This window comes from Vespula vulgaris, chromosome 1 (assembly GCF_905475345.1).
Source record: "Vespula vulgaris chromosome 1, iyVesVulg1.1, whole genome shotgun sequence".
In the NCBI taxonomy this organism is placed as follows: Eukaryota; Metazoa; Arthropoda; class Insecta; order Hymenoptera; family Vespidae; genus Vespula; species Vespula vulgaris.
In genome coordinates, this window is record NC_066586.1 from 17,835,966 (window position 1) to 17,857,637 (window position 21,672).

Consider the following 21,672-nt stretch of genomic DNA (forward strand, 5'->3'; position numbering starts at 1 on the left):
CATATACATATGCACATATGTACATATACACATGTATACGCACTACATTAATACCTTTCATGTACCTTCCCTCTCTTATTTGATACGATATCGTTCAAGGCCTCAATACAATTTCGTCGAAATTATTTCTATTCGTCGAACGCAATTTTTAAATTTATCCTTTTATATATTCACCTACATAATGTACATATATATATATATATATATATATATATATACACATACATACATATATATATATATATAATGATAATGATTAATTTCTGATATCCTCAAAATAATCCTTTTGATTTAGTTACCCTCCCATTTCGATTCATCCCTCATCGACGAACATGCCAACCTTTCTCTTCTTTTTTCATGGTAGTACCTCAAAATCAATAGGTTTCCTTTCGAACCCATTGCCCGTGAACACCCATACGTCGCCGTAACGCACCATTTCAACCCTTTATTATGCCATTGAAGACTGTTCTTCATGAGTTGAATCATAATGCATGGACTATATAATGTATGTGTATCTGTGAATGTACGTATTGCGTGTGTGTATGTATGTATGTATGTGTATTTAAGTTCAGTAGCTTTACCAGTGTGTCTGCGCGGGCGCAGATATTCGTTATGCGTATATCTGTGTGTGCATGTACGTGTATGTATAAGTATATTTCAACGAAAATTATTTTCTATTTGAATATATTGAAAGGGAAAAAGTGGGAAATAAATTTTTGTTCTTTTTTTTTTTTCTAAATATACCTATTTAAAATTTATTTATCTGTTATCACGTTCGTTCGAAATGCAAAAAATTTACTCGTTCGAGTTTCGAAGCGTCGATTAGCTAGCTCTTCTAAATACTACGCTTTATTTATTTCTCTTTTTTCTTTGGCCTTTTATTTTCTATTTTTGTGTTTGAAAGGATTCGTTGTAATTTGTGTACATACGAGTACACACACAGAAAGAGAGAGAGAGAGAGAGAGAGAAAGAGAGGTATATGTATGTACGTGTTCCTTCGATAATCATTGTCAGGATTTAACAATATCTCGGGTGCTAAACGATGTCTAAAAATCTCCTGCGATCGCATACATTTAACGGAAGGCGTTGGAAGTGAGTTTAGTTTAAATCACGTGATCCGCTATACAAGCGAGAGTACCTCGTAGGAAATTAAAGTGTACGTGGTATAGTTGTGGGGCAGTCGCTAGACATCCTCTGTCGCCGACGCATTAGCGTTAGGAAGTTGCCTCTTAAAGATCGAGTTATAAACGGGTATCCGACGAGTTATAACAAATTTATTGTATCTGCGGATGTGTTTCATTTGGTAAGTCGACACGAACGAGAGTAAGGGAAACGGTATATAAAAGGAGAAAACGCAAACGTGAAAGGACCAAGACGAAATGAGAAAATAATTCGAGCTGCTACGGTGCTCGCGATTTTTACGCGGTGAGAAAAAATTGAAAAAAAAAGAGAAACAAATTAGAAAAAAGAAAAAAAAAAGAAAAAAAAGTAAAAAAAAAAAAGGAACAAACGAGAATAAATGAAAAGAAAAAGCGAGATACCGCGAGTGCGTTGAATGAACAAATAAACTTCGTAAAAATTCGGTCGAATTTTTTGTGAGAGTAAAGAAAAAAGGAAAAGAAAAAGGTATAAAGAAAAATGTTTTTTCTAGATGACTGTGGTAGTAAAAACAAAAAAAAAAAGAAAATGGAAAAAAGAGAGAGAGACGGAGAAAATAAAAGGAACAAACAAAACAAAGCAAATATGTATATGTATGTATATGTGTATATATATATATATATATATATATATATATATATATATATGATACTTTTGTGAAGATCCAAGGGATCGATAGACGTTTATTTCGTACCGCGTGTAAATATAATCAGGATCATTATTCTCATTTCGAATAACACAAAGTTCCTCGGAAATGAAATAAAATAATATATAATAATATCAATCGTTCGCATATGGAGTACAGATAGTTATACTTTATAACGAATCGTCAATATAAACGCGATATCAATTGAATCGAATAAACGGTTCAACAATTGCATAACGGTTCTCTCTTCTATCGATCTTAATACCACTGCTTACTTCATCGCACTGAATACAAAATAGGGGTCACTTAATTAACGTTTGACCATACTACTTAAATCGTTGCTTTCGCGAGAAATCATGAAGCGAAGCGAGAGTCAACCACGTATTACGTTAATTAGAATAAATTTTTCTTTGAGAGAGACAGAGAGAAAGAAAGAGAGGGAGAGAAAGAGTTAGATATCACGATCAGTTTAATTACGATCTATTTCTTATCGATCTATATACACTGTATCTGAATCGTCGTCGTCTTTTATATCATACCAATTTGTAGAACACGTTCGAAGATTCTCCCTTCATTTTAATTAAAAAGATCAAAAGATCTTTTCTCTTGATAAGCCTCGATCATTATTGAAAGACGTATTGCCTTTTCTTCTTCTTCTTTCCCTTCTTCTTTCTCCTTCTCCTTCTCATATTTCTAATAAAATATTGTGTTCGAACGCGAAAGTTTGCACGAAGGATGGCGTAGGTTAAAAAAAAAAAAAAAAAAGAAAAAGAAAAAACAGAAAGGAGAGAAAGAAAAGAACGACGATGTCACGAACGATGTTAGATAGTTATGAAGTCTTGTTAGATAGTTATAAAGTCTATGTTAGAAAATGTCTTTAGAGTCATGTATCGTCTCTTACATTTAATACAACTATCTGACAAAACCATTCTATATTTCATTAGTATCAATTATTGAGGACATAAATATCTACAGTTCGTGCATAATAAATCGACGAACAGACGATGTGTCATTTCGATAAGTTAAGACAGAGTTTATGCAAAGATTGCCAAGTGTTACGCGACTTCAAGGGGTAAGATAGATAGAAACAGAGAGGTACACAGAGAGAGAGAGAGAGAGAGAGAGAGAGAGAGAAAGAGAGAGAGAGAGAGATGAGAAAAAGTAATAAAAACCAAAAAAATTAAAAATGAGAAAAAAAAGAGAAAATAAAAAGAAGAAAAGAGAAAAAGCAAAAAGGCAACAAAAAAAAAGAAACAGAAAAGAACAAAGAGAGAAAGGAGATATTTTTGTTGGCCAGCACAAAAGCGTTGAGGAGAAAGAGGAAAGGAGAAAGACGATGAAGAGTACGAAGAAGCAACAACCTAAATCTCATGCGTTCGGAAATAACATATGCATCAGGTTAAAATAGTTCATGTCAGCAGTATTCATATCATAAGCCTTGAACCGCCTAAAATTAGTGGAGGTGTAAATATATTCCAGTGACATTGTTCCTACACTTATGGGGACGAGAAGTTGATGGGTTTCCCTAATGGTCTCTTTCTCTCTCTCTCTCTCTCTCTCTCTCTCTCTCTCTCTCTCTCTCTCTCTTTCTCTCTATCAGGAAGTAAGAATTAGGAGATCGATTACAATAAAGCTGCCTGTCCGTATCTCGTCCATAAGAGAGAGAGAGAGAGAGAGAGAGAGAGAGAGAGAGAGAGAAAGTAGATAGAGTAGAATAAACTACAGCGTATCGTATCATTGTACTACAATATAGATCACTAAAAATTGATCCTAAATTAAATATTCAGATCGATCGAAGAGAGGGAGAGAAAGATTTAATCTACGAATATAGAAACTATACGTTCGTAGATATCGATTAATATTCGATAATAATTTTTGATCCTTTTCTTTTCTTCTCTTTTTTTTTCCTTCTTTTTTCCTCTCTCTCTCTTTCTTTTTTTTGAGTCGTTTGCACGAAAAAAAAAGAAACTGAGTTGCATCGAAGACGTGAAATTATCATATTTTCTTTTTTTTGTATTAATAATGTTCAATGGAAAGATTTCGAAAAGTTAATCAACGGGAATTATTATTTCTAAAATTAATTATTATTAATGATATATTGATAAAGCGATTTGTATGTATCGAAAAAAAAAGAAAAAGGGAAAAAGGAAAGAAATAGATTTCTTTGTACTCACAATCGATCAGTTTTATGTTTCCGAGTGCGTTCGTTCCTTTAAAAGATCATACGATTCTCATGTTTGCTCGTTCATCATCATACTTCATCGTCCAATTCATTTATCCAAGTACACTTTGCATATTGCTTATATCGTCCTTCCTATCGTCATTTTATTATTATTTTTACATAACTTACACTATGGGGGTTAGATAACCAATAGAAGATATTTTTCTATCTTTCGAACGTTTTGATATAAATTTTAACTAATTCTTAATATGTCGTTGTAATTAATAGGAGGCATTATCGACAGCAACCGAGGATAGCCAATACTTTTATGCGTCAACGGTTGCTGAAGAGAACTTTATTTCCAATTTAACAGGTAAATTTATATATATATATATATATATTCTTTTATATATTTAATCGATATAATACTCATTTAAAAAAAAAGAAAGAACTTTTTTCTAACGTTCACCACATAAACAAATTTCTCGAGTGTATCAATATATTTGCGATTATTGCAATAAATCTTCGTCGATAAAAATTTTCGCGAGGTTGGAAAAAAGAAAAGAAAGAAGCAGAAAAAAAATATAGAAATTGTAAAATTTCTCTCCCGAAGATCAAGAAAGCAAGAGAAAAGAGAAAAAGGAAGAATTCAAAGTACGATCGATATAATATTATTTACGACGAAGCCATTAAACGATATCGATATCGATGATATCAGTTTATATAGAAAAAATGATCTACGTACTTACGCACGTATGTACGTTATGTACGTACATAGATGTACATAGGTATGTACAGTATATATGTAAATCGGTCTCGTTGCTTCATGATTAATCCATCCATGTGGGGTGGATTCTCGATCTATATTATTGGACGAGGCACGAACGAGGAGTGCGGGGAATAAGGGGAAGGAGGGAAGGGGAAGGGGAGGGGGTAATAGAGAAGGGAGAATTGACGTTGAATATAGGCGTGCACTCTGAATATCGCGATGTTATTGGTAAAGACTTAGAAATCTTTCGAGATTCCGTTAGACTGAACTTGGTTAATTCCATGTCCTTGTCTGCTATCTAAGCCAGTTAAGAAGTTGTTAAAGCGAAATCGTAATCCGGAAACGTTCACTGATTGAAGCGGAATCTATTCTGTTCTAACGCATTCATATATCTACGTATGTTGTCTCCCGTGTTTTTGCGATTATTATTCGAAAGGAAAAGAAAGGAACAATGAAATCAAAATATTCAAGAGATTCCTTCTTTATATTTTGATAAAAAAGAATCGAAATAAAAATAATTCGTTGATCGATGAAATAAAAATTTTTCAGAATTATAACGATTTAATAAAATGTAAAACTCATCGATTCTTATTCCGGTTTATTCTAACGATTGTTTCGTACAAGTAAAAAAAAAGAAAGTAAGAAAAAAAAAGGGAGAAGAAAACTTTTGCTCTTTGTAAAAGATTTATCTGTTTGATTGATTTCGTAAATAAGATCGAGAAAAAACCAGAGAGTTGTTGAATGAAGAGAGAAAAATAGGAACATTGTCTCTATTACATTAATATTGCGAGAATGCGATCGCGATGTTATCGCATTTCTAACGTCCCACGATACTCGACTATAACATAAACGATACTTGCATGCGATACAAGATATTAGATGAGACTGATATACGCATATATAAAATGATGGATTAGGGTCGATCTATCTGTACCGATTGGATATAATGATATCCTTATTTTTGAATTGTTACGAATTATTTTACGCAATAGTATTATCGTTATTTCTTTTGTATTATGAAAAAAAAAATAGAAAAAAGAGAAAAGGAACTTGGGCACTTTTTTGTTGTTTTTTCTTTTTTTTCACTAGAAAAAGATATTATTAAAACAAAAAAAAATAGAAAGACACAGAAAATAGAGAAAAATCAGATAATCAGTTGTTCGTTTAAAGATTATATCGCGATGAAGGAAGGAAAAAAATGGAGAAAAAAAAACAAACAAAAAATTAAAAATGATTAAATCGAGATGACACGTTGTGTCAACCTTCAGTCAAGCACGCTTGACCTAAATTTAATAATTAAGAGCAATCAGTTCCTTCAAAGAATGTGCTAAAGTTGCGTAGATAGATATATCTTCGAACGGATTCGCATGATTAAATTGGCATTTTCATCGGAGCCGTATATGCTCTACATCCTCCAATTGATTAAAATCCTAACGTTAGAGACTGTTAATAAATATAGGTCGTTTGTTCTTGCTCTTTTGAAGAGAAGAGAAGTAGAAGAAGAAAAAGAAAATAGATATTCGTAAACGACAAATCGTTTGTTCGTTCGTTTTGTTATTAAATAAAAATAAAGTAAAGGGAGAGAAAAAGAAAGAAAGAAAGAAAGAAAGAAAAAAGACAAAGAAAAAAAATAACAATAACAATAGATAAAAATAGAAGCGATCTGTTATCTATTTTGCTCATTTAAAACATTACGCATTTCATAAACTATGAAATGACGTATTGTTAATATTCTTAGATTAACCCTTTGTTACGGGAGTTATTAAATAATCCAGATAGGAGTTTATGGCTATCCTTCGAATTACTGAAACGAAATGTACTGGCTCGGTTGATTCAAGGAATACGTTCGTTGTTTCTTTCATTCTCAATGAATCTTTATGAACTATTGCATAGAGATTCAAGGACAAGCGTGATCTCGATTATTATTCGTCTGCCTCTTCTTCTTCTTCTTCTTTTCTTTTTTTCTTCTTTCTTCTTTTTTCTTTTTTTTTTTCTTTTTCCTCTTTTCTTCTTGCTTTTCTTTTTTTTTTTTTTACAGTGACGCAAAGGCTCGAACAATAAATTTCTACTGCCATGGAGAAAGCAAAGGGAGAGACAATAAACATGCAACTCATCGATTCTCAAAGTCCATACAAGTATATCATTTATACTTTTGAAGATGCATGCTTAAAGAAAAAAGAAAAAAGAAACAGAAGAATAATTAAAGATATTATGCAGTTCTGTAACGTTGATTAATTCCAATTTTAGAGTTAACAACGAGGTAGCAACTAGTGGTCTAAGTACACCGGATGCTCCTACGTCACCGACAGTATCCGAGGAATCCTATGACCCTCATAAACATCGCAATGTACCGAATCCAACCTCGTAAGTATCAAAAACAAAAAAAAAAGAAAGAAAAAAAGAGTTTTCGACCAGTTATTTTTTTCGTTTGAACATTTTTCTTTTTATTTCTAATCGAAATAAAACAATAATGTTCGTAGACACGACAGTATTTATCAATTATTATTATTTCTATTCTTTTTTTTTGTTAGAAATAGGAACAGTAAATTTTAATTCATAATTTTTATTTCAATTTTCGTAATGGTTCGATAACAATAATAAAATTTGTAATTTAACTTTTCATTAAAATCATTGTCGACAAATTATTATTGATCATTCACAGATATATAGATTTTTTTACATCGTGTATATATAAAATAAATGAATATTTTGTATATAAATACACAATATATAAATACATGAATAAATTATATATATATATTAAAAAAAAATATGTATATATTTAAAAATATATATATATATATATTTGAATAAAAAATATATATATTTATTTATTTATTTGTTAAAATTTATAAGGCATGAATAAGATAGAAACATTTGTATATGATATAATAGATATTTACAAAATTTGATCTATCATTCTTTCTTTTTTTTTTAGAAACGCCGAAACGTTGATACACTTGTTAAAGGGAAGCTTGGGTACCGGTATTCTAGCGATGCCAAATGCATTTTGTAATAGTGGTCTTCTGACTGGTGCAGTAGCGACCGTCATTATTGGAACTTTATGTACATACTGCTTACACGTACTTGTCAGGGCGCAATACAAACTATGTAAACGGTTAAGAGTTCCTATACTCAGTTATCCAATGAGTATGAAGTACGCTCTCGAACAAGGTCCTCAATGTATAAAATGGTTCTCGCCGTATGCACCGTAAGTATAAACAACGTTTCTGCGAAATTTCTTCTTTTTCTACTTTGTATTTCCTTTTCTTTCTCTTCTTTGTTTTTTTTCTTCATTTCTTTTTTATTCTTTAATTTTTTTTTTTAATCCATTTATTTCTTCGTTCATTTTCTTCCACGAAGTTCTACGTTCGCGTACGTCAACCGCACTGCTTATGCACTCTCCGTATTTTTCATTACGGAGTATTAACAATTTAAAGAGAGAATGAAAAGAAGAAAAAAGAAAAAAAGAAAAAAGAGAAGTGTCTCGACTGTGTTAGAAAATAAAATAATGTATAGCAATCTTTTTTTCGGTGGCATGTATTTTGCACTTTCACGTACGAAGGGATATATTTAATAGTAAGGAAATATTTTTCTGTCGTTCTTCGCTACGTTGTTCGACTCGGGCGGTATAATAAAAATGAAAAGAAGAAAAAAGAAAAATGAAAAGAAAAAAAAAGGGCTATGGTCGGATATTTCGTTCATAATTACGTGAGATTGCACAAGCGATACGTATATATGTATACGTATGGGTTTTTTAAGTACCACAATATAAGGCCGATAGTGATGTTACGTTCCGATATTAAAATGGCTGAGTGGTCTACCGAGAAGTGGACGGTTCAATTTTGAATTTTTATTTTTTCGGCTTGTGAAGTTCGATGTCCTGTTTTTATCAATATTTTCGATAATATATCGATTGAAACGATAAAAAAAGGGATATAAATAAATAAAGAACGAGACATGGAGATTAAAATAGATGAAAATTAATAGTTACGGTCATATCTGATTAGTAACGCTCTGCTTTATCATATTATATTGTATTATAGATACTAGCAAACGTCTATAGCTCTGCAGTAGTTATTAGCGTTTTGAACGTATAATAATCAGACATCTTATCATATTTGTTACGAAAAGAAATAGCTTGAAAAGAAAATCGTTGAACGATTGTATGCATAAATTAAGAACAATAAAATAAAATAAAATAAAATAAAATATTTTTGTAATGTTCACGTGTCAGCATAAAAAATAATACTAACGATCAAGCTTATTAGATCATCATTAATATCATCATAGAAAGAAGATTAGAACAGCTGATCATAATTAATACACGATTAACAGCATGTTGCCTACAGAGTAGCATTATTATTGTTGTTTTTGTTATTGTTGTTGTTATTATTGTTATTGTTGTTGTTGTTACGATGAAAAAAAAGCATCGATAACAGAGAGCAATATAAAAGATTCTAATTGCGAAGGAATGTATGAAACGATCGTTGAAATAAATAATAGTATATTTTAATCTGCTTTAACTTTTTTTTTATTTTTTATAAACGGTAAAAAGATAATACGAAGAATGATATTATTTTCAGAGGACTAGTAGATGGCTTTATGATAACATATCAATTGGGAATTTGCTGTGTTTACATAGTATTTGTAGCCAAAAATATAAAGCAGGTAAATCAATAGAATGTTATAAGACAGATGATAAATAAGGCTATATTTATTTTGTCGAAACTGAGAATGACTAAAAAAGCAGTTTAGACGAATCTAATAGAAATATAATATATTTATTTCTTTCTTTTTATTTTTATACATACTTACATACTATATATATTATACATACTATATATATATATATATATATATATATATATATTACATTATTTATGTACATATATATATATGTGTGTGTGTGTGTGTATATTCTATTATTAAATTATAAATTTTGTGATGACGAATTGACGATGAACGTTCATAAACTTATTGACAATGAATCATTTTGATGAATACAGGTGACAGACCAGTACTGGGAACCATTGGATATACAAATCCATATGTTCATTTTGTTGCTTCCGCTGATATTGATGAACTACATTAGAAATCTAAAACTATTGGCGCCATTTTCTACGTTAGCCAATATAATAACCTTCATTGGATTGGGAATGATAATAGCTTATATGTTCGAGGATTTACCGTCTTTAAGCGAAAGACAAATGTTTGGTACTGTGAGAAATTTTGCTCTTTATTTTGGTACGACTTTGTTCGCATTGGAGGCTGTCGGTGTGGTGAGTTTTAACAATCTGTTTTCTTTCTCTTTTTCTTTTTTCCGTTTATTATTATTTTTTTATTTTTATATTATATAGCTTGTCGTAAATCGGTGAGATCAATTTGTCAAAAATTTCTTTATCTAAGATCATTGAAACGTGAGATAACGCGTGGGGCTATAGAAGACATTAGAAATAGTCGACACATGATGGACGATTCAATGACACCGACTTGTAAATTATTAAGTGCTCGCTTATAACGGGTGTCTCGTTTCTTTTTTTCTCTATCGATTCTAAAAGAAATCGTTAACAATAATTCATAATTATTAATGATAATCATTCGAAGAATTATTAACGATAAATTCGAGAATTTATAATGTTGAGTCAACGATATGTCTGAAAATATTCTATTCCGACTATTCATTCCAATAATCTTTGTTATTCAAATTGAATACCCAGTATATACGTGCATGCTCGAGAGTGCGGCATTGGAGAAGACAGTAACAATGTATCGCACCAATGCCCCTGTTATTACTTTAATAACGTATCATGATTACTCGAAAATATCCCAGTGGTTCTCAAACAATATCATTCATTACAGATAATAGCTTTGGAAAATAATATGAAGACCCCGCAATATTTTGGAGGATATTGTGGTGTTCTCAACATTGGTATGAGTGTTATCGTTACTCTTTACATTCTTATGGGTTTCTTTGGTTATTTGAAATATGGATCGGACGCTGGCGGAAGCGTTACGTTCAATTTACCGCAAGATCAAGTGTAAGTAACTATTATATGAGTCTTAACGAAAAAATTGAAAAAAAAAGAAGAAGGAAATAAAAAATAATAATAATAAACGTATTAATAGCATGTTAAATGAAAGAAAAAAAATTTGTCTTTCGACAGGATGGCTCAATCTATCAATATCATGTTTGCAATAGCAATTTTTATAACTTACGCGTTACAAGGATACGTACCTGTTGAAATTATCTGGAACACTTATCTTAATCAACGTATACAAAATCGTAAACTCTTTTGGGAATACGTTTGTAGGACTGTCGTTACATTGGTAACGTGTAAGTATCAACGTGGTAAATCAATCAATCATTATTTTGAATGTTAAGTTAAGAATTATTCAAATGCTTCTTTCTTTCTTTTTTCTTTCCTACTCTTTATTGTACTGAATGGAAACTAAAAATAAGAACGAACGAGCCGAACGAATGCGATAAAAATATGTTATTAGGTTCATGGACAAATCAATAGATTCATCTGATAATTCTTTCATAACATTTTCCAAATAAAAAGATACTAAGAAATATTCAGACATTGTTATACTTTTCATATCAAACTTTACTCTTTGAAAAAAGACAATTTTTACCAAATTTAATGTCATTTATTGTCATAATAGTCAATTCGTTTTGACTGCAAAAATTAAAAATTCAAAAAAAGAAAAAAGAAGAAAGGAAAAATGTAATCAGTATAAAATAATTAATACCGATTCATCAATCATTAATTATTATTTATTCAAAGTGTCGGAAAATTAAAAAAAAAAGAATTAAACAAATAACTAGTCGATACAAAATAATCGATCCTAATTAATCAATCAATCATTAATTATCTATTCGTTGATCTAATAATTCTTTCAGAATTTTTTATAAAAAGAAAAAGAAAGAAAGGAAAAGAAAAGATAAGAAATATTAATAAATTGTCATACTTTTTTTATATTATACTTTACTCGTTTAAAAGAGAACCTACAAAATCGAATGCTTGTCACCAGTTATATTCAACGAATTAGAAATTAAAAAAATAAGAAAAAAGAAAAAAACTTAATCAGTACAAATTAATCAAGTATGATATAATTTATTGTAGTTAATTATTAATTAAATATTATTATTCGCAGTTACGTTGGCGATCACTATACCAAGATTGGGCCTATTCATATCTCTTTTTGGAGCTTTATGTCTATCTGCCCTTGGAATAGCCTTTCCAGCCATAATCGAAATATGTGTACTCTGGCCAGACGAGTTAGGTCCATTCAAGTTATTCCTAATAAAGGATCTCTGTTTGATATTGTTTGGTTTGATAGGTCTCGTTGTTGGAACTTACGTCAGTATAGTCGACATTATACTCTCGTTCAGTCCTGGTGCCATAAACCAGAGCGATTAAAATTGATCGATCGAAATTTGTTCTAGAGAAGAAATAAGAACAAAATAAAAATGAAAGATAAAGAAAGAGAAAAAAAGAGAGAGAGAGAGAGAGAGAGAGAGAGAGAGAGAGAGAGAGAGAGAGAGAGAGAGAGAGAGAGAGATTGGCACGCAACGTAAAGCTTTTTCAATTTTTAGAGAAGAATCACGTGCCGTAGATATAATTAACCAATAATGTACCTTCTTATACGTATAATATGACCAGAGAGAGACTAAGAATCTCAAAGCATTCGGGAAATGCTTCTTGTATCACCGCCATTAGTATACTTAGACTGTTCGAATCTCTATGACGATAAAAATTACTTTCTAGAGATATATATAAATACATATATATAAATATAATTATTGTATATTATATATAGAATGATTATATATATATATACATAAACATGAATAATTATATATACATATACATAATTATATATATATATATATATATATATATATATATAATAAAGATGCGATTTTAGTTAGGATAGATTGTTAATTGTACGCGTTTTAACGATCCCCATGAAATGAACGATATATAACTTCGCTTCAAAACTGTGATCGAAGATTTCTATTGACGCATTCGCTTCGCGAGAAGAGAGATCGATCCATTTTTCTTTTTTATTATATCTGTTTTTTTTATTTTCTATTCCTTTCTTTTTTTTTAATTTTATTTTTAACTAACTATAAAAAAAGAGAGACAAAAGGAAAGAGAAAAGTGAAAAGAGAGAGAGAAAGATGGAGAGTGAATAAAAAGTAATAAGAGAGAAAGTAAGAAGAAAGAGAAAGAAAAAAAATTGTTACTATTGTTGTTGTTATTATTGTTATAAAAGACTATGCTATAGTTATCTACACGTAACATGTCGACGTTTTAAAAATTAATTAGAGATCTAATTGTTATATGAAAAAAAAATAATTTCGTCGTTTCAACACGTCGTACTCTCGAATGGCTTTTAAATGAAAGGAAAAATAAAAAAGAAAAGAAAAGAAAGGGTAGAAAAGGGAAGGCAAAAATAAAAAAATGAAAAGAAAAGAAATTCTTCGTCGCGGCGATGCGAGTACTTAGAAATATTATGAAACGTGCTTATTGCCGCGAAGCTTTTTTTTCAAATGCATCATCACTCGAACAAGAATGGTGGTAAGCTTTTCGAAGAGAATTTTTAGCTCACTGTTGACAGATGAAAGTAATATACGTAAATAATAAGTCACACTCTATCGTATAAAATACATGCATAAATACATACCTACATATATACATACATACATATATATACATATATATATAGGTATATATATATATATATTGTATTTTTAATAACAAATTTATTATAGCAATCGCTGACACACAGTCGCACAGTGCAGGGTAAATTAAAGTATTAAATTAAAAAAAAAAAAAAATAAAAATAAGCCAAAAAAAGCAAAAAAAAAAAGGAAAAAATAGAAAGAAAAAAAAGAAAGAAAGAAATAAAAAGGAAGAAAGAAAGAAAAAAGAAAGAAAGAAGGAAGGTGGAAGAAATAAAATCGAAAAAGAGAACAGCTGATATAGAGCAATGCCTGCAAATTCGAATTTTCTTTTCTTTCCTTTTCTTATCCTTTTTTTTTCTTTTCTTGGATTTTTGTTTTGCCTTTTTATCGCTTTTATTTTATTTAAATCTCTCATTTATCTGAAAATCATGCGAGAAATATATACATATATATATATATATATATATATATATATATATATACGCACACACACATACATATTTTCTTTTTTTTTCCTTTGATCATAGGTATACGTAAGAACTGGCGTTGATTTAAAGCTGGCACTTGCGCGACGCATGAAAATAAATATATAACTTAGAATAAAAAATATAAAATGTAGGAAAAAAAAGAAAAAAAAAGAACGATAATGAATAATAATAAAAATGAATATTAAAGGAAATAAAAACAATTATATTATCGAATAGCATACACGCAAAAAATCGCCGGGACTTACGTCTTATAATCGAGATCAGGCTCGTTTCAAAAGCAATCTCTTTATCGTTGTAATACCATCTGTATTATCAGCTTACAGCATACATATCTGTAAACTCGATTTATTTCAAACATTGTGAAGATTTCGATTGAATAAACGATCTATTCTTACCTGTTCTCTCTATTTCGCTCGTCTGAATTTTCTATCCTTCTTCTAATAATAATTTTTTAATAATAATAATCATCACTTTCCTTTATCAATGGAACACAAAGATCCAACTTTGTTTTGTTTAAAGAAATGGAATGGTTAGGAGTTAGGGGTTTGTTTTGCGTCTCGACGTATTCCGCAATAATTTTGTATTTTGGGGATTTGAATGTTTAAATATACGCCTTTTTATACATGGGAAAATCGAAGGATACATCGTACAATAATAAATGCCTTGCACTTTCGCATTAGCATAGACCATCTTCGTCCTCTCGTTTCTTCTTCTTCTTCTTCTTCTTCTTTTTTACCTTTTCTCTCTTTTTTTTCTTTTTCCTTTTTTATTATCTTTTTTAACTCTCTTCCATAAAGAAGTCACATCGTTATTACACACTTTATATTCCTCTTATTTTACTTACTTACTTATTTATTTATTTATATACCCTTTCGTCCCATTTATGCACGCCAATGAAACGAATCTTTCTTTCTCTCTCTCTCTTTCTCTCTCTTTCTCTTTCTCTCTTTTTCTCTACCTCTTTATATATATGTATACGAGCTGCAATGACAGACTTTCTTCTTCCATTTTCTTAAAATTTTTCCATTTTATATCCTTCGTTAAAGAGAGAAGAAGTGACAGAGACGGTGAGATGGAAAGAGAGTAAGAGAGAGAAAGAGAGAGAAAAAGACAGTGAGAAAGAGAGAGAGAGAGATAGAAAGAGAAATAGAGATAGAGAGAGAAAGAGGGAAAGAAATAATATACAACACGAAAAAACTTAGATTACGCGTGATCACCACTGAAATAACTACTCTGCATCATGAACAGTTTGTCGATAGGATTGTGAATAGCCGCGTGTAGACCTTGTGACAACGAGGGTGCTTCGTGAGATGAAGAACCATGATGAGAGTGAGAACCACCCTGATGACTTCCATCGGCACCACCGCTCTCATTTTCGCCGATTTCAAAGCTAACGACACCGTCCAGAGATTCATCGGTACTACAGAAACTATCTCCGGAGTTGGCTGGATAACCGTCTAAAAAAATATATATATGTATATGATATATAATATTATAAAAATTTATAATATATAAAAATTTGTATGTATAAAATAAAATATAAGATTTCTATACAGAAAGTAATTTGTATATATAAAATATTGTATATATATATATATATACATTTGTATAAATAAAAAAAATATAAAATAAATTATTTAAATAAATTTATTTTCATGCAGATGAAAAAATAATCACTGAATACTCACCATCCGGTGAAAAGGGATGGTTCGGGTTGAGTGGTTGTGTGGCCGATGGAAAGTTGGAAGATTCACCATCACGCATATTTATGGCGTTCAAGTAATGACCTATAATGATCAAATAGGATTTTTATGGTAAAATTATATATTACATTTATAATATGAGATTGTATAATATGATCGCATGAAACGTTTATATAAAATCGTTTATATACTTTGTTCGTTTAAAAAGAAAAAAATCTTTCCACGAGATATATTCGTATAAAAAAATTTTTTATATGCATTGTTAATATTAAATACTTGTATAAAACGTTGATATAAAATTTATGTATGTTTGAAAAATGTTCGTATAAAATTATTATATGATAAAAGAATTAATATAAAAACTTTATAATAAATGTTGATATAAAATCATTGCATAAAACGTTCGTATAAGATCGTATGAAATTTTCATATAAAATCTTTTTACAAAATCTTCGATATTATGACAAAATTGTAATTCAAATGAATGAAAAACTTACTATGATCGCTATGAGGACTTTCCGTCCTCCTTTCTTCCTTAGGCTCTTTGTCCGATCCAGGTTCTGTTTTCGCTTTCCTCTGAAGCTTCTTCATTTTCGCCCTTTGATTTTGAAACCAAACTTGAACGACGCGAACGCTGAGACCCGTGTCCTTTGCCAGGGCCTCTCGTACCTTCCTGCAAGGCTTTGGCGAGACTTCAAAGGACGCTTTGAACTGTCGCCTTTGAGCCGACGTGAGGATAGTCCGTGGCCGTTTAGGTCCTCTTCGACCATCTCGTGGTCGATTTTCATCCAATAAATCGTCATCTAAACAAAAATTTATCAATGATCGACGATCTACGTTGTATCAACGAAATAAAAAAATTTCCTCAATTTCTAATAATAATAAAAATCAAACTTGAATATTTTTTTTCAAAAAGGAAACTCTATGAATATATTTCTACACGAATTAAAAGGTTTCTCTGATATAACTTTAATCGAAACTTTGAAATAAATTCGATATGATTCATTATAATTTATAGAAACATATCATTGATCAACGATGAAAATTATATCAATGAAACGATACGATAAAATTTCGCGTTGAATTGTAATAACGATGAAACTTGGAATTCTTTCTTTTTTTTCAGAAAGAAACGAATTTTATGAATATTTTTGCAAAAATTAAAAAATTCATTTCAAATAATTTTAATTCGAATTTTGAAATTAATTCGATATCACTTAAACCTAAACTTTCGAAGTAATTATCCGTAGAGACAAAATTTACGATGCACGAATAATTTCACAAAAAATTAAATAATCATCCGAACTAAATACCGAAATATATAATTTATCTATTTCGAAATCAAAGGTCTATCTTCGATTTCGTATAAATTTCGAACTCAATATATATATACATATATATATATGTATGTGTGATCTTAATTTCCAAAAAAGAAACTCGAAAAAAGAGAAAAAAAGAAAAAATAAAAGGAAGAAAAAAAAGGTGATTCGTCCGTCGGGCAAGTATTGATCTGTGAGTTCAAAGGCGCCACCTTTCGATGAGGGAATAAACGTTGATACCGTTTCCAGCTGAGAAAGAGAGAAAGAGAAAGAGAGAGAGAGAGAGAGAGAGAGAGAGAGAGAGAAAAGAGGGAGAGAGAAGGAGAGAAGGAAGAAAGGTCTTTGGAAACTTGGCGAAACTTGGAGGAAGTCAGGACTGTTGCTCTTAGCTTTAGAAATTCTGGATGTAGCGATTGTCGTGTACTTTAAATGAGGAAGAAGAAGAGAAAGAAGAGTAAGAGGAGGAAGAGGGAGAGTAGGGAACGAGGGAAGAGGGAAGGGTCGTTACTTTGAGTGCTACGATTACCGCGATATCTTACGAAAGGCTTCTTCTACAACGTGATACTGCTTTCACGTGAGAATACACTCAAATGATACGTTATTATGAGCTCGCGAAAGATAACACGTTCGATATAGAAAGTAGATAGGAACGTCTCTCTGGTCTGACATAATACCGACACCATCTACTTATACTCTCTATCTTACGAAACGAATTCAGTGAATGAAGACCTATTTTGATCGGGCGATATACAATTCTTATCGTTTTCATTAAAAAGAAATTCATTTTCGTAAGTTGTCTCATATGTATGATATACAGGATGTCTTATGTTAAAACCATCGTACTTCATCGTTATGTTCTTTATTGATAGAAATAAGAAAGAAAGAAAAAAATGTAATACAAAGTTGAAAAAAGAAGTTGATTTATATATCCGTTTCAAAGTAACTTTTATCGTTTCTAATGCAAGTCTTGAAAATCGTAAGTAAATCGAGTTTATGATACTACGAAATTTCATCCTTATTTTACTTCAAGATTTTAAAAGTCTTAATTGATTAATCCTTAAAATCACGATTTTGTAAACAATTTGATTGTTACGTTGCGATGTACGATCACGCCATTTTTCTTAGTTTTCGTATTTTTTGCTTATCAAATTTTATTTATGTTTTTTGATTTGTTTTTTTTATAAATCTCCTGCGGCAATATGTTTATATAAAATTTGATTTTTTCATTTTTCCGTATTTCTAGAAATACAGAACATGTATGGTGAATTCGTGGTGAAGTTTGATCGTTTAAACCTGGGACACCCTATGTATATATGTACCTACGTAGATACACATCTATATATATGTATATATATATATGTATATATATATATATATGTATGTATGTATATATGTATATATATTTGATATTCGATGTGTTTACGGTACTATTCTCTGTGTTTGTTAATTTATTTCGTAATCATCGTCTTCTAATTACGCTTGTTTAATTTGTAATTACCTTGGAAAGAGACAGCCTTGTTTCGAAATTCTTGAAGGTTTTTACTTTGGATGTCTTTAGATTGTAGTACAACAACCTGCGAACAATGCAACAAGGTATGTACTATACAATACGTTTGCATATGGCGCTGGCTTAATACAAAACGTTATTGATTTTTTTTTCGTTTTTTATTTATTATTTTTTTTTTTTTTTATCATATCGTCTACTAGTTTCTAACGTAGTTAATCAGTCTTAATTAAAATTCGAAAAGCGCCTTTGTCAAATAAATCATAATTGATTCTTCGTGATCGACGACAGATCATTGATTCGATAGGATATTACGAGAAGGTGAGAAGCGAGTGTGATACGATAAAAAATATCTTCGAGAATGACAAAACATTGTTATATATATCCAAGGTAATTACAATTTTAATATGTGTATATATATATACATATACACTTTATTTTTTCGAGATTGAATTGCCTCGAATTTGCCTAATTGTCGTGAACCGTGAGAGAACAGACCTACCTTCTTCTAAGAATATACCTATTAGATTCGATCGATCTCACGTGTTTCATACGTAAGAAAGCAACGTTCACGAGAAATAATCCGTACGGATAGATCCAAATAGTTGTAGCCTAAATCGAGATACCGGTGCGATCTATACGGGAAGGGACGATTCAAAAGTGAAATGTTGTACATTCTGATCGAAGAAGGATAAACGTCTGAAACCGTGAACCTTCTTCGTTGATAAATAAGCGTGGACCGGTGTGGTGCGGTTTGAAGGGATGTGGTGAATATGAAAAAAGAAATTAAGAGGACTAGGAAGGAATAAAGGGGCGTATCTAATTTAGAGATCGATATATTTATCCGTTTTGTTGTGACTAACCTTGAGGACTTTTCATGTAAAGCTCGTGTTCCAAGTCCTGAATGCAGATCGGTTGTCCCTGACGCAAAATATAATGAGCGCCTCTTTGCAACGGTTGGCCGCACATGCAGCAGGCGAAACATTCCATGTGGAAGATCAAGCCGGCAACTCTCATGACCATCTCGCTGCAGCTGATCCTCTCCATGCATCGGGCGCACTTAACGCTAAAGATCCTCTCGTAATCGGATCGACAGTAAAACTTGAGGTCACGTATGAAACAGGATTGCGACAACGGTGCGGCACATGCCGCACAGGAGAGGCACTCCTCGTGATAGTTTCTTTCCATTACTCTCATCACGTACTTATCCGTGATCGTACGCCCGCATCCAGCACAGATCGTTTCCAGTAGCCCGGATTCCGTCTTGACGGAAACCGACGATTCTGTAAAATCGTTACAGGGACTTTTTATTCGATTCTATTATTTTATTCTTTATTAGTCACGTTACAATAGGTATTACGGTATTTTTATAGACATACCTGAGGACATTTAAAAAGAGATTTTGTAAAGGGATTAACTTTCTACTTTTAAAGAAAATATTATACGTCCCAGGGTTGTTAGAAAATCTCTCCTCATTTTTACTTTATGGCTCATAAATCGTCCAACTTAACTCAAAATAGGGAAAAGAAAAATGAATGTATATAGATACGGAGAAACAGAGGAGATTTATTCAAACGCTTATCGCCGACTAACGCTGATAAAACGATAACGGGATCGATTGTTGGGGATTAGAATTTAATGGGAAAAGGATCTCTTCGGTTGAGAAATTAAAATAGTTACATGCGTATCATCTGTCTCTAACGATATTATAAAACATTACGATTTGGTTGGATATATAATAATAACGAGATGCGATACTTTCGTCGTTTCAAAACTCTCTGCACGTTTGATCGGTCTACTTCGACAAAAGAAAAATCATTTCAATCGCATACACATTTACGCTCGTTCGATAAACAAACCAAATCTTTTCGCGTTATGATATTAAAGGATCATTCAGGTGATACGTAAATCGATGATCGATCATTGTTTTCTTTCTTTCAACGCAAATCCAAAACTACCAAAGAATTATCGAATTGATAACATTGCGAAAAAGATAAAAAAATAACCAAAAAAGACATAGAAATAAAATAAAATGAAATCGTGATACGGAAGATGATATTTGCGACGGTCGTTTCTGTGCGTCGGATTCGTCCATCGTTCCCGTCGCCATTTTCTAGACATCGGTTTTTCCTCAAGATTATAAAACTGACCTGCGTTATTGTTGTCCCCTGTTGAACGAAAAGGAAGTGATGGTCCGGCAGATACGGGCTGTCCCGGTTCGGGCTGCCGATTCAATGAACCTGGCACTGGCGTAAAGAATTCCAACATCGTGTCACGAATAGACTTCACCAATCGTCGCACGATCCCGAGAAGAGAACACGCGATCTGGCAACACTTTACCGGTCCCTCGGTACGTACGGTGTCGTACATCGCGCGGGAAATCTCAAGAGAGGACACGGAGGACCTCCTCCACGAGAATCGAGCTTCGTGATAAACGAATCTCTTTGAGGATCACCGATTTACAAAACGAACACATGTTTTTCATCGACGATTATCACAAACGAAAGATACGATGAAAAAGAGAGGGAGAGAGAGAGAGAGATGAAGAGAAAAAAAGAAAGAGAGAGAGAGAGAGAGAGAGAAAGAGACGAAATCGAAAGACGACGAAAGAAGAAAGATCTCTTTCTCTTCTTCTCCTCCTTCTTTCTCTTTTTCTTCTTCCTCTTTTCCTTCTTCTTCCTTCTTCTTAACCTTCCTCCTTTTATATTCCTCTTTTAATACTCTATTCCAACTTTCTCTCTATCTCTATGACGAAAAAGAAAAAAGAAAATAACGAAAGACAGAAGTACGTCTTTCAGGAGGAAAATTCACGCTAACACGCGCTAACAGTCGTATGCGTTTCACTCGTGTGTCACCAGGCCGACTTCCAAAGCTTTTTTGACGCGAACCCACCGCATCGACGATGAAAATTCTACCTCGCTCCCACCCCCGATACACTTCCCCTTCCCCCTCTCTCTCTATCTATCTCCGTCGCTCTTTGTCTATTTCCAATGTTCTCTCCTTCCCATGATCGGTATCAACCACCTACTCGACTCCCACCCTTAACAGTGACCCCTCAACAACCTCACCTCTCACCCCCGCCCCGTCCCATTCGACCTGCCGCCCATCCCTCTTTGTCCTCTTCACCTCCCCACCATCTCCTCTTACCGTATACGTTTCTCTTCGTCCACGGTTCAGAGAACAAGAGAGGGTAGATAGGTAGAGAGGGCGTATCTATTCACTACCC

At 31.9% G+C, this 21,672-nt stretch overlaps 2 protein-coding genes across 4 annotated transcripts; one reads left to right on the forward strand and one right to left on the reverse strand.

Annotated features, from left to right (window-relative positions):
* The first annotated feature begins 1,148 nt into the window (after positions 1-1,148).
* Positions 1,149-14,327, forward strand: LOC127061606 (proton-coupled amino acid transporter-like protein CG1139). 3 transcript variants are annotated; one of them, XM_050988723.1, is made up of 10 exons: positions 1,149-1,303; positions 4,254-4,338; positions 6,773-6,869; positions 6,982-7,098; positions 7,673-7,945; positions 9,321-9,405; positions 9,744-10,016; positions 10,597-10,775; positions 10,902-11,071; positions 11,896-14,327. In XM_050988723.1, exons 3-10 carry the CDS (start codon positions 6,808-6,810, stop codon positions 12,159-12,161), a joined length of 1,425 nt encoding a protein of 474 aa, XP_050844680.1. In that variant the 5' UTR covers positions 1,149-1,303; positions 4,254-4,338; positions 6,773-6,807; the 3' UTR covers positions 12,162-14,327. The 3 variants fall into 3 exon arrangements, with proteins under 3 accessions (XP_050844680.1, XP_050844690.1, XP_050844700.1); XM_050988733.1 differs by having other exon boundaries at positions 1,193-1,425; XM_050988743.1 differs by lacking the exon at positions 1,149-1,303 and adding an exon at positions 1,465-1,626.
* Positions 14,328-14,485: 158 nt separating this feature from the next.
* Positions 14,486-21,345, reverse strand: LOC127061619 (LIM homeobox transcription factor 1-beta-like). The gene is made up of 5 exons (XM_050988755.1): positions 20,597-21,345; positions 19,310-19,729; positions 16,121-16,426; positions 15,609-15,707; positions 14,486-15,377 (listed from the first exon to the last, which is right to left on the reverse strand). The coding sequence occupies exons 1-5, from the start codon at positions 20,814-20,816 to the stop codon at positions 15,124-15,126; spliced, it is 1,299 nt and encodes a 432-aa protein (XP_050844712.1). The 5' UTR covers positions 20,817-21,345; the 3' UTR covers positions 14,486-15,123.
* Between the last annotated feature and the right edge of the window lie 327 nt (positions 21,346-21,672).

What these genes read in the sequence shown, in the direction of transcription:
- LOC127061619 (XM_050988755.1), bottom strand. Translation starts at nt 20,816, where the DNA reads ATGTACGACACCGTACGTACCGAGGGACCGGTAAAGTGTTGCCAGATC. An exon ending in TTACATGAAAAGTCCTCAAG is followed by an intron (nt 16,427 to 19,309) that starts GTTAGTCACAAC and finishes ATTTTTGTTTAG; the next exon opens with ATGACGATTTATTGGATGAA. An exon ending in AAGTCCTCATAGCGATCATA is followed by an intron (nt 15,708 to 16,120) that starts GTAAGTTTTTCA and finishes TGATCATTATAG; the next exon opens with GTCATTACTTGAACGCCATA.
- LOC127061606 (XM_050988723.1), top strand. Translation starts at nt 6,808, where the DNA reads ATGGAGAAAGCAAAGGGAGAGACAATAAACATGCAACTCATCGATTCT. An exon ending in GATTCTCAAAGTCCATACAA is followed by an intron (nt 6,870 to 6,981) that starts GTATATCATTTA and finishes TTCCAATTTTAG; the next exon opens with AGTTAACAACGAGGTAGCAA. An exon ending in TAGCCAAAAATATAAAGCAG is followed by an intron (nt 9,406 to 9,743) that starts GTAAATCAATAG and finishes TGATGAATACAG; the next exon opens with GTGACAGACCAGTACTGGGA.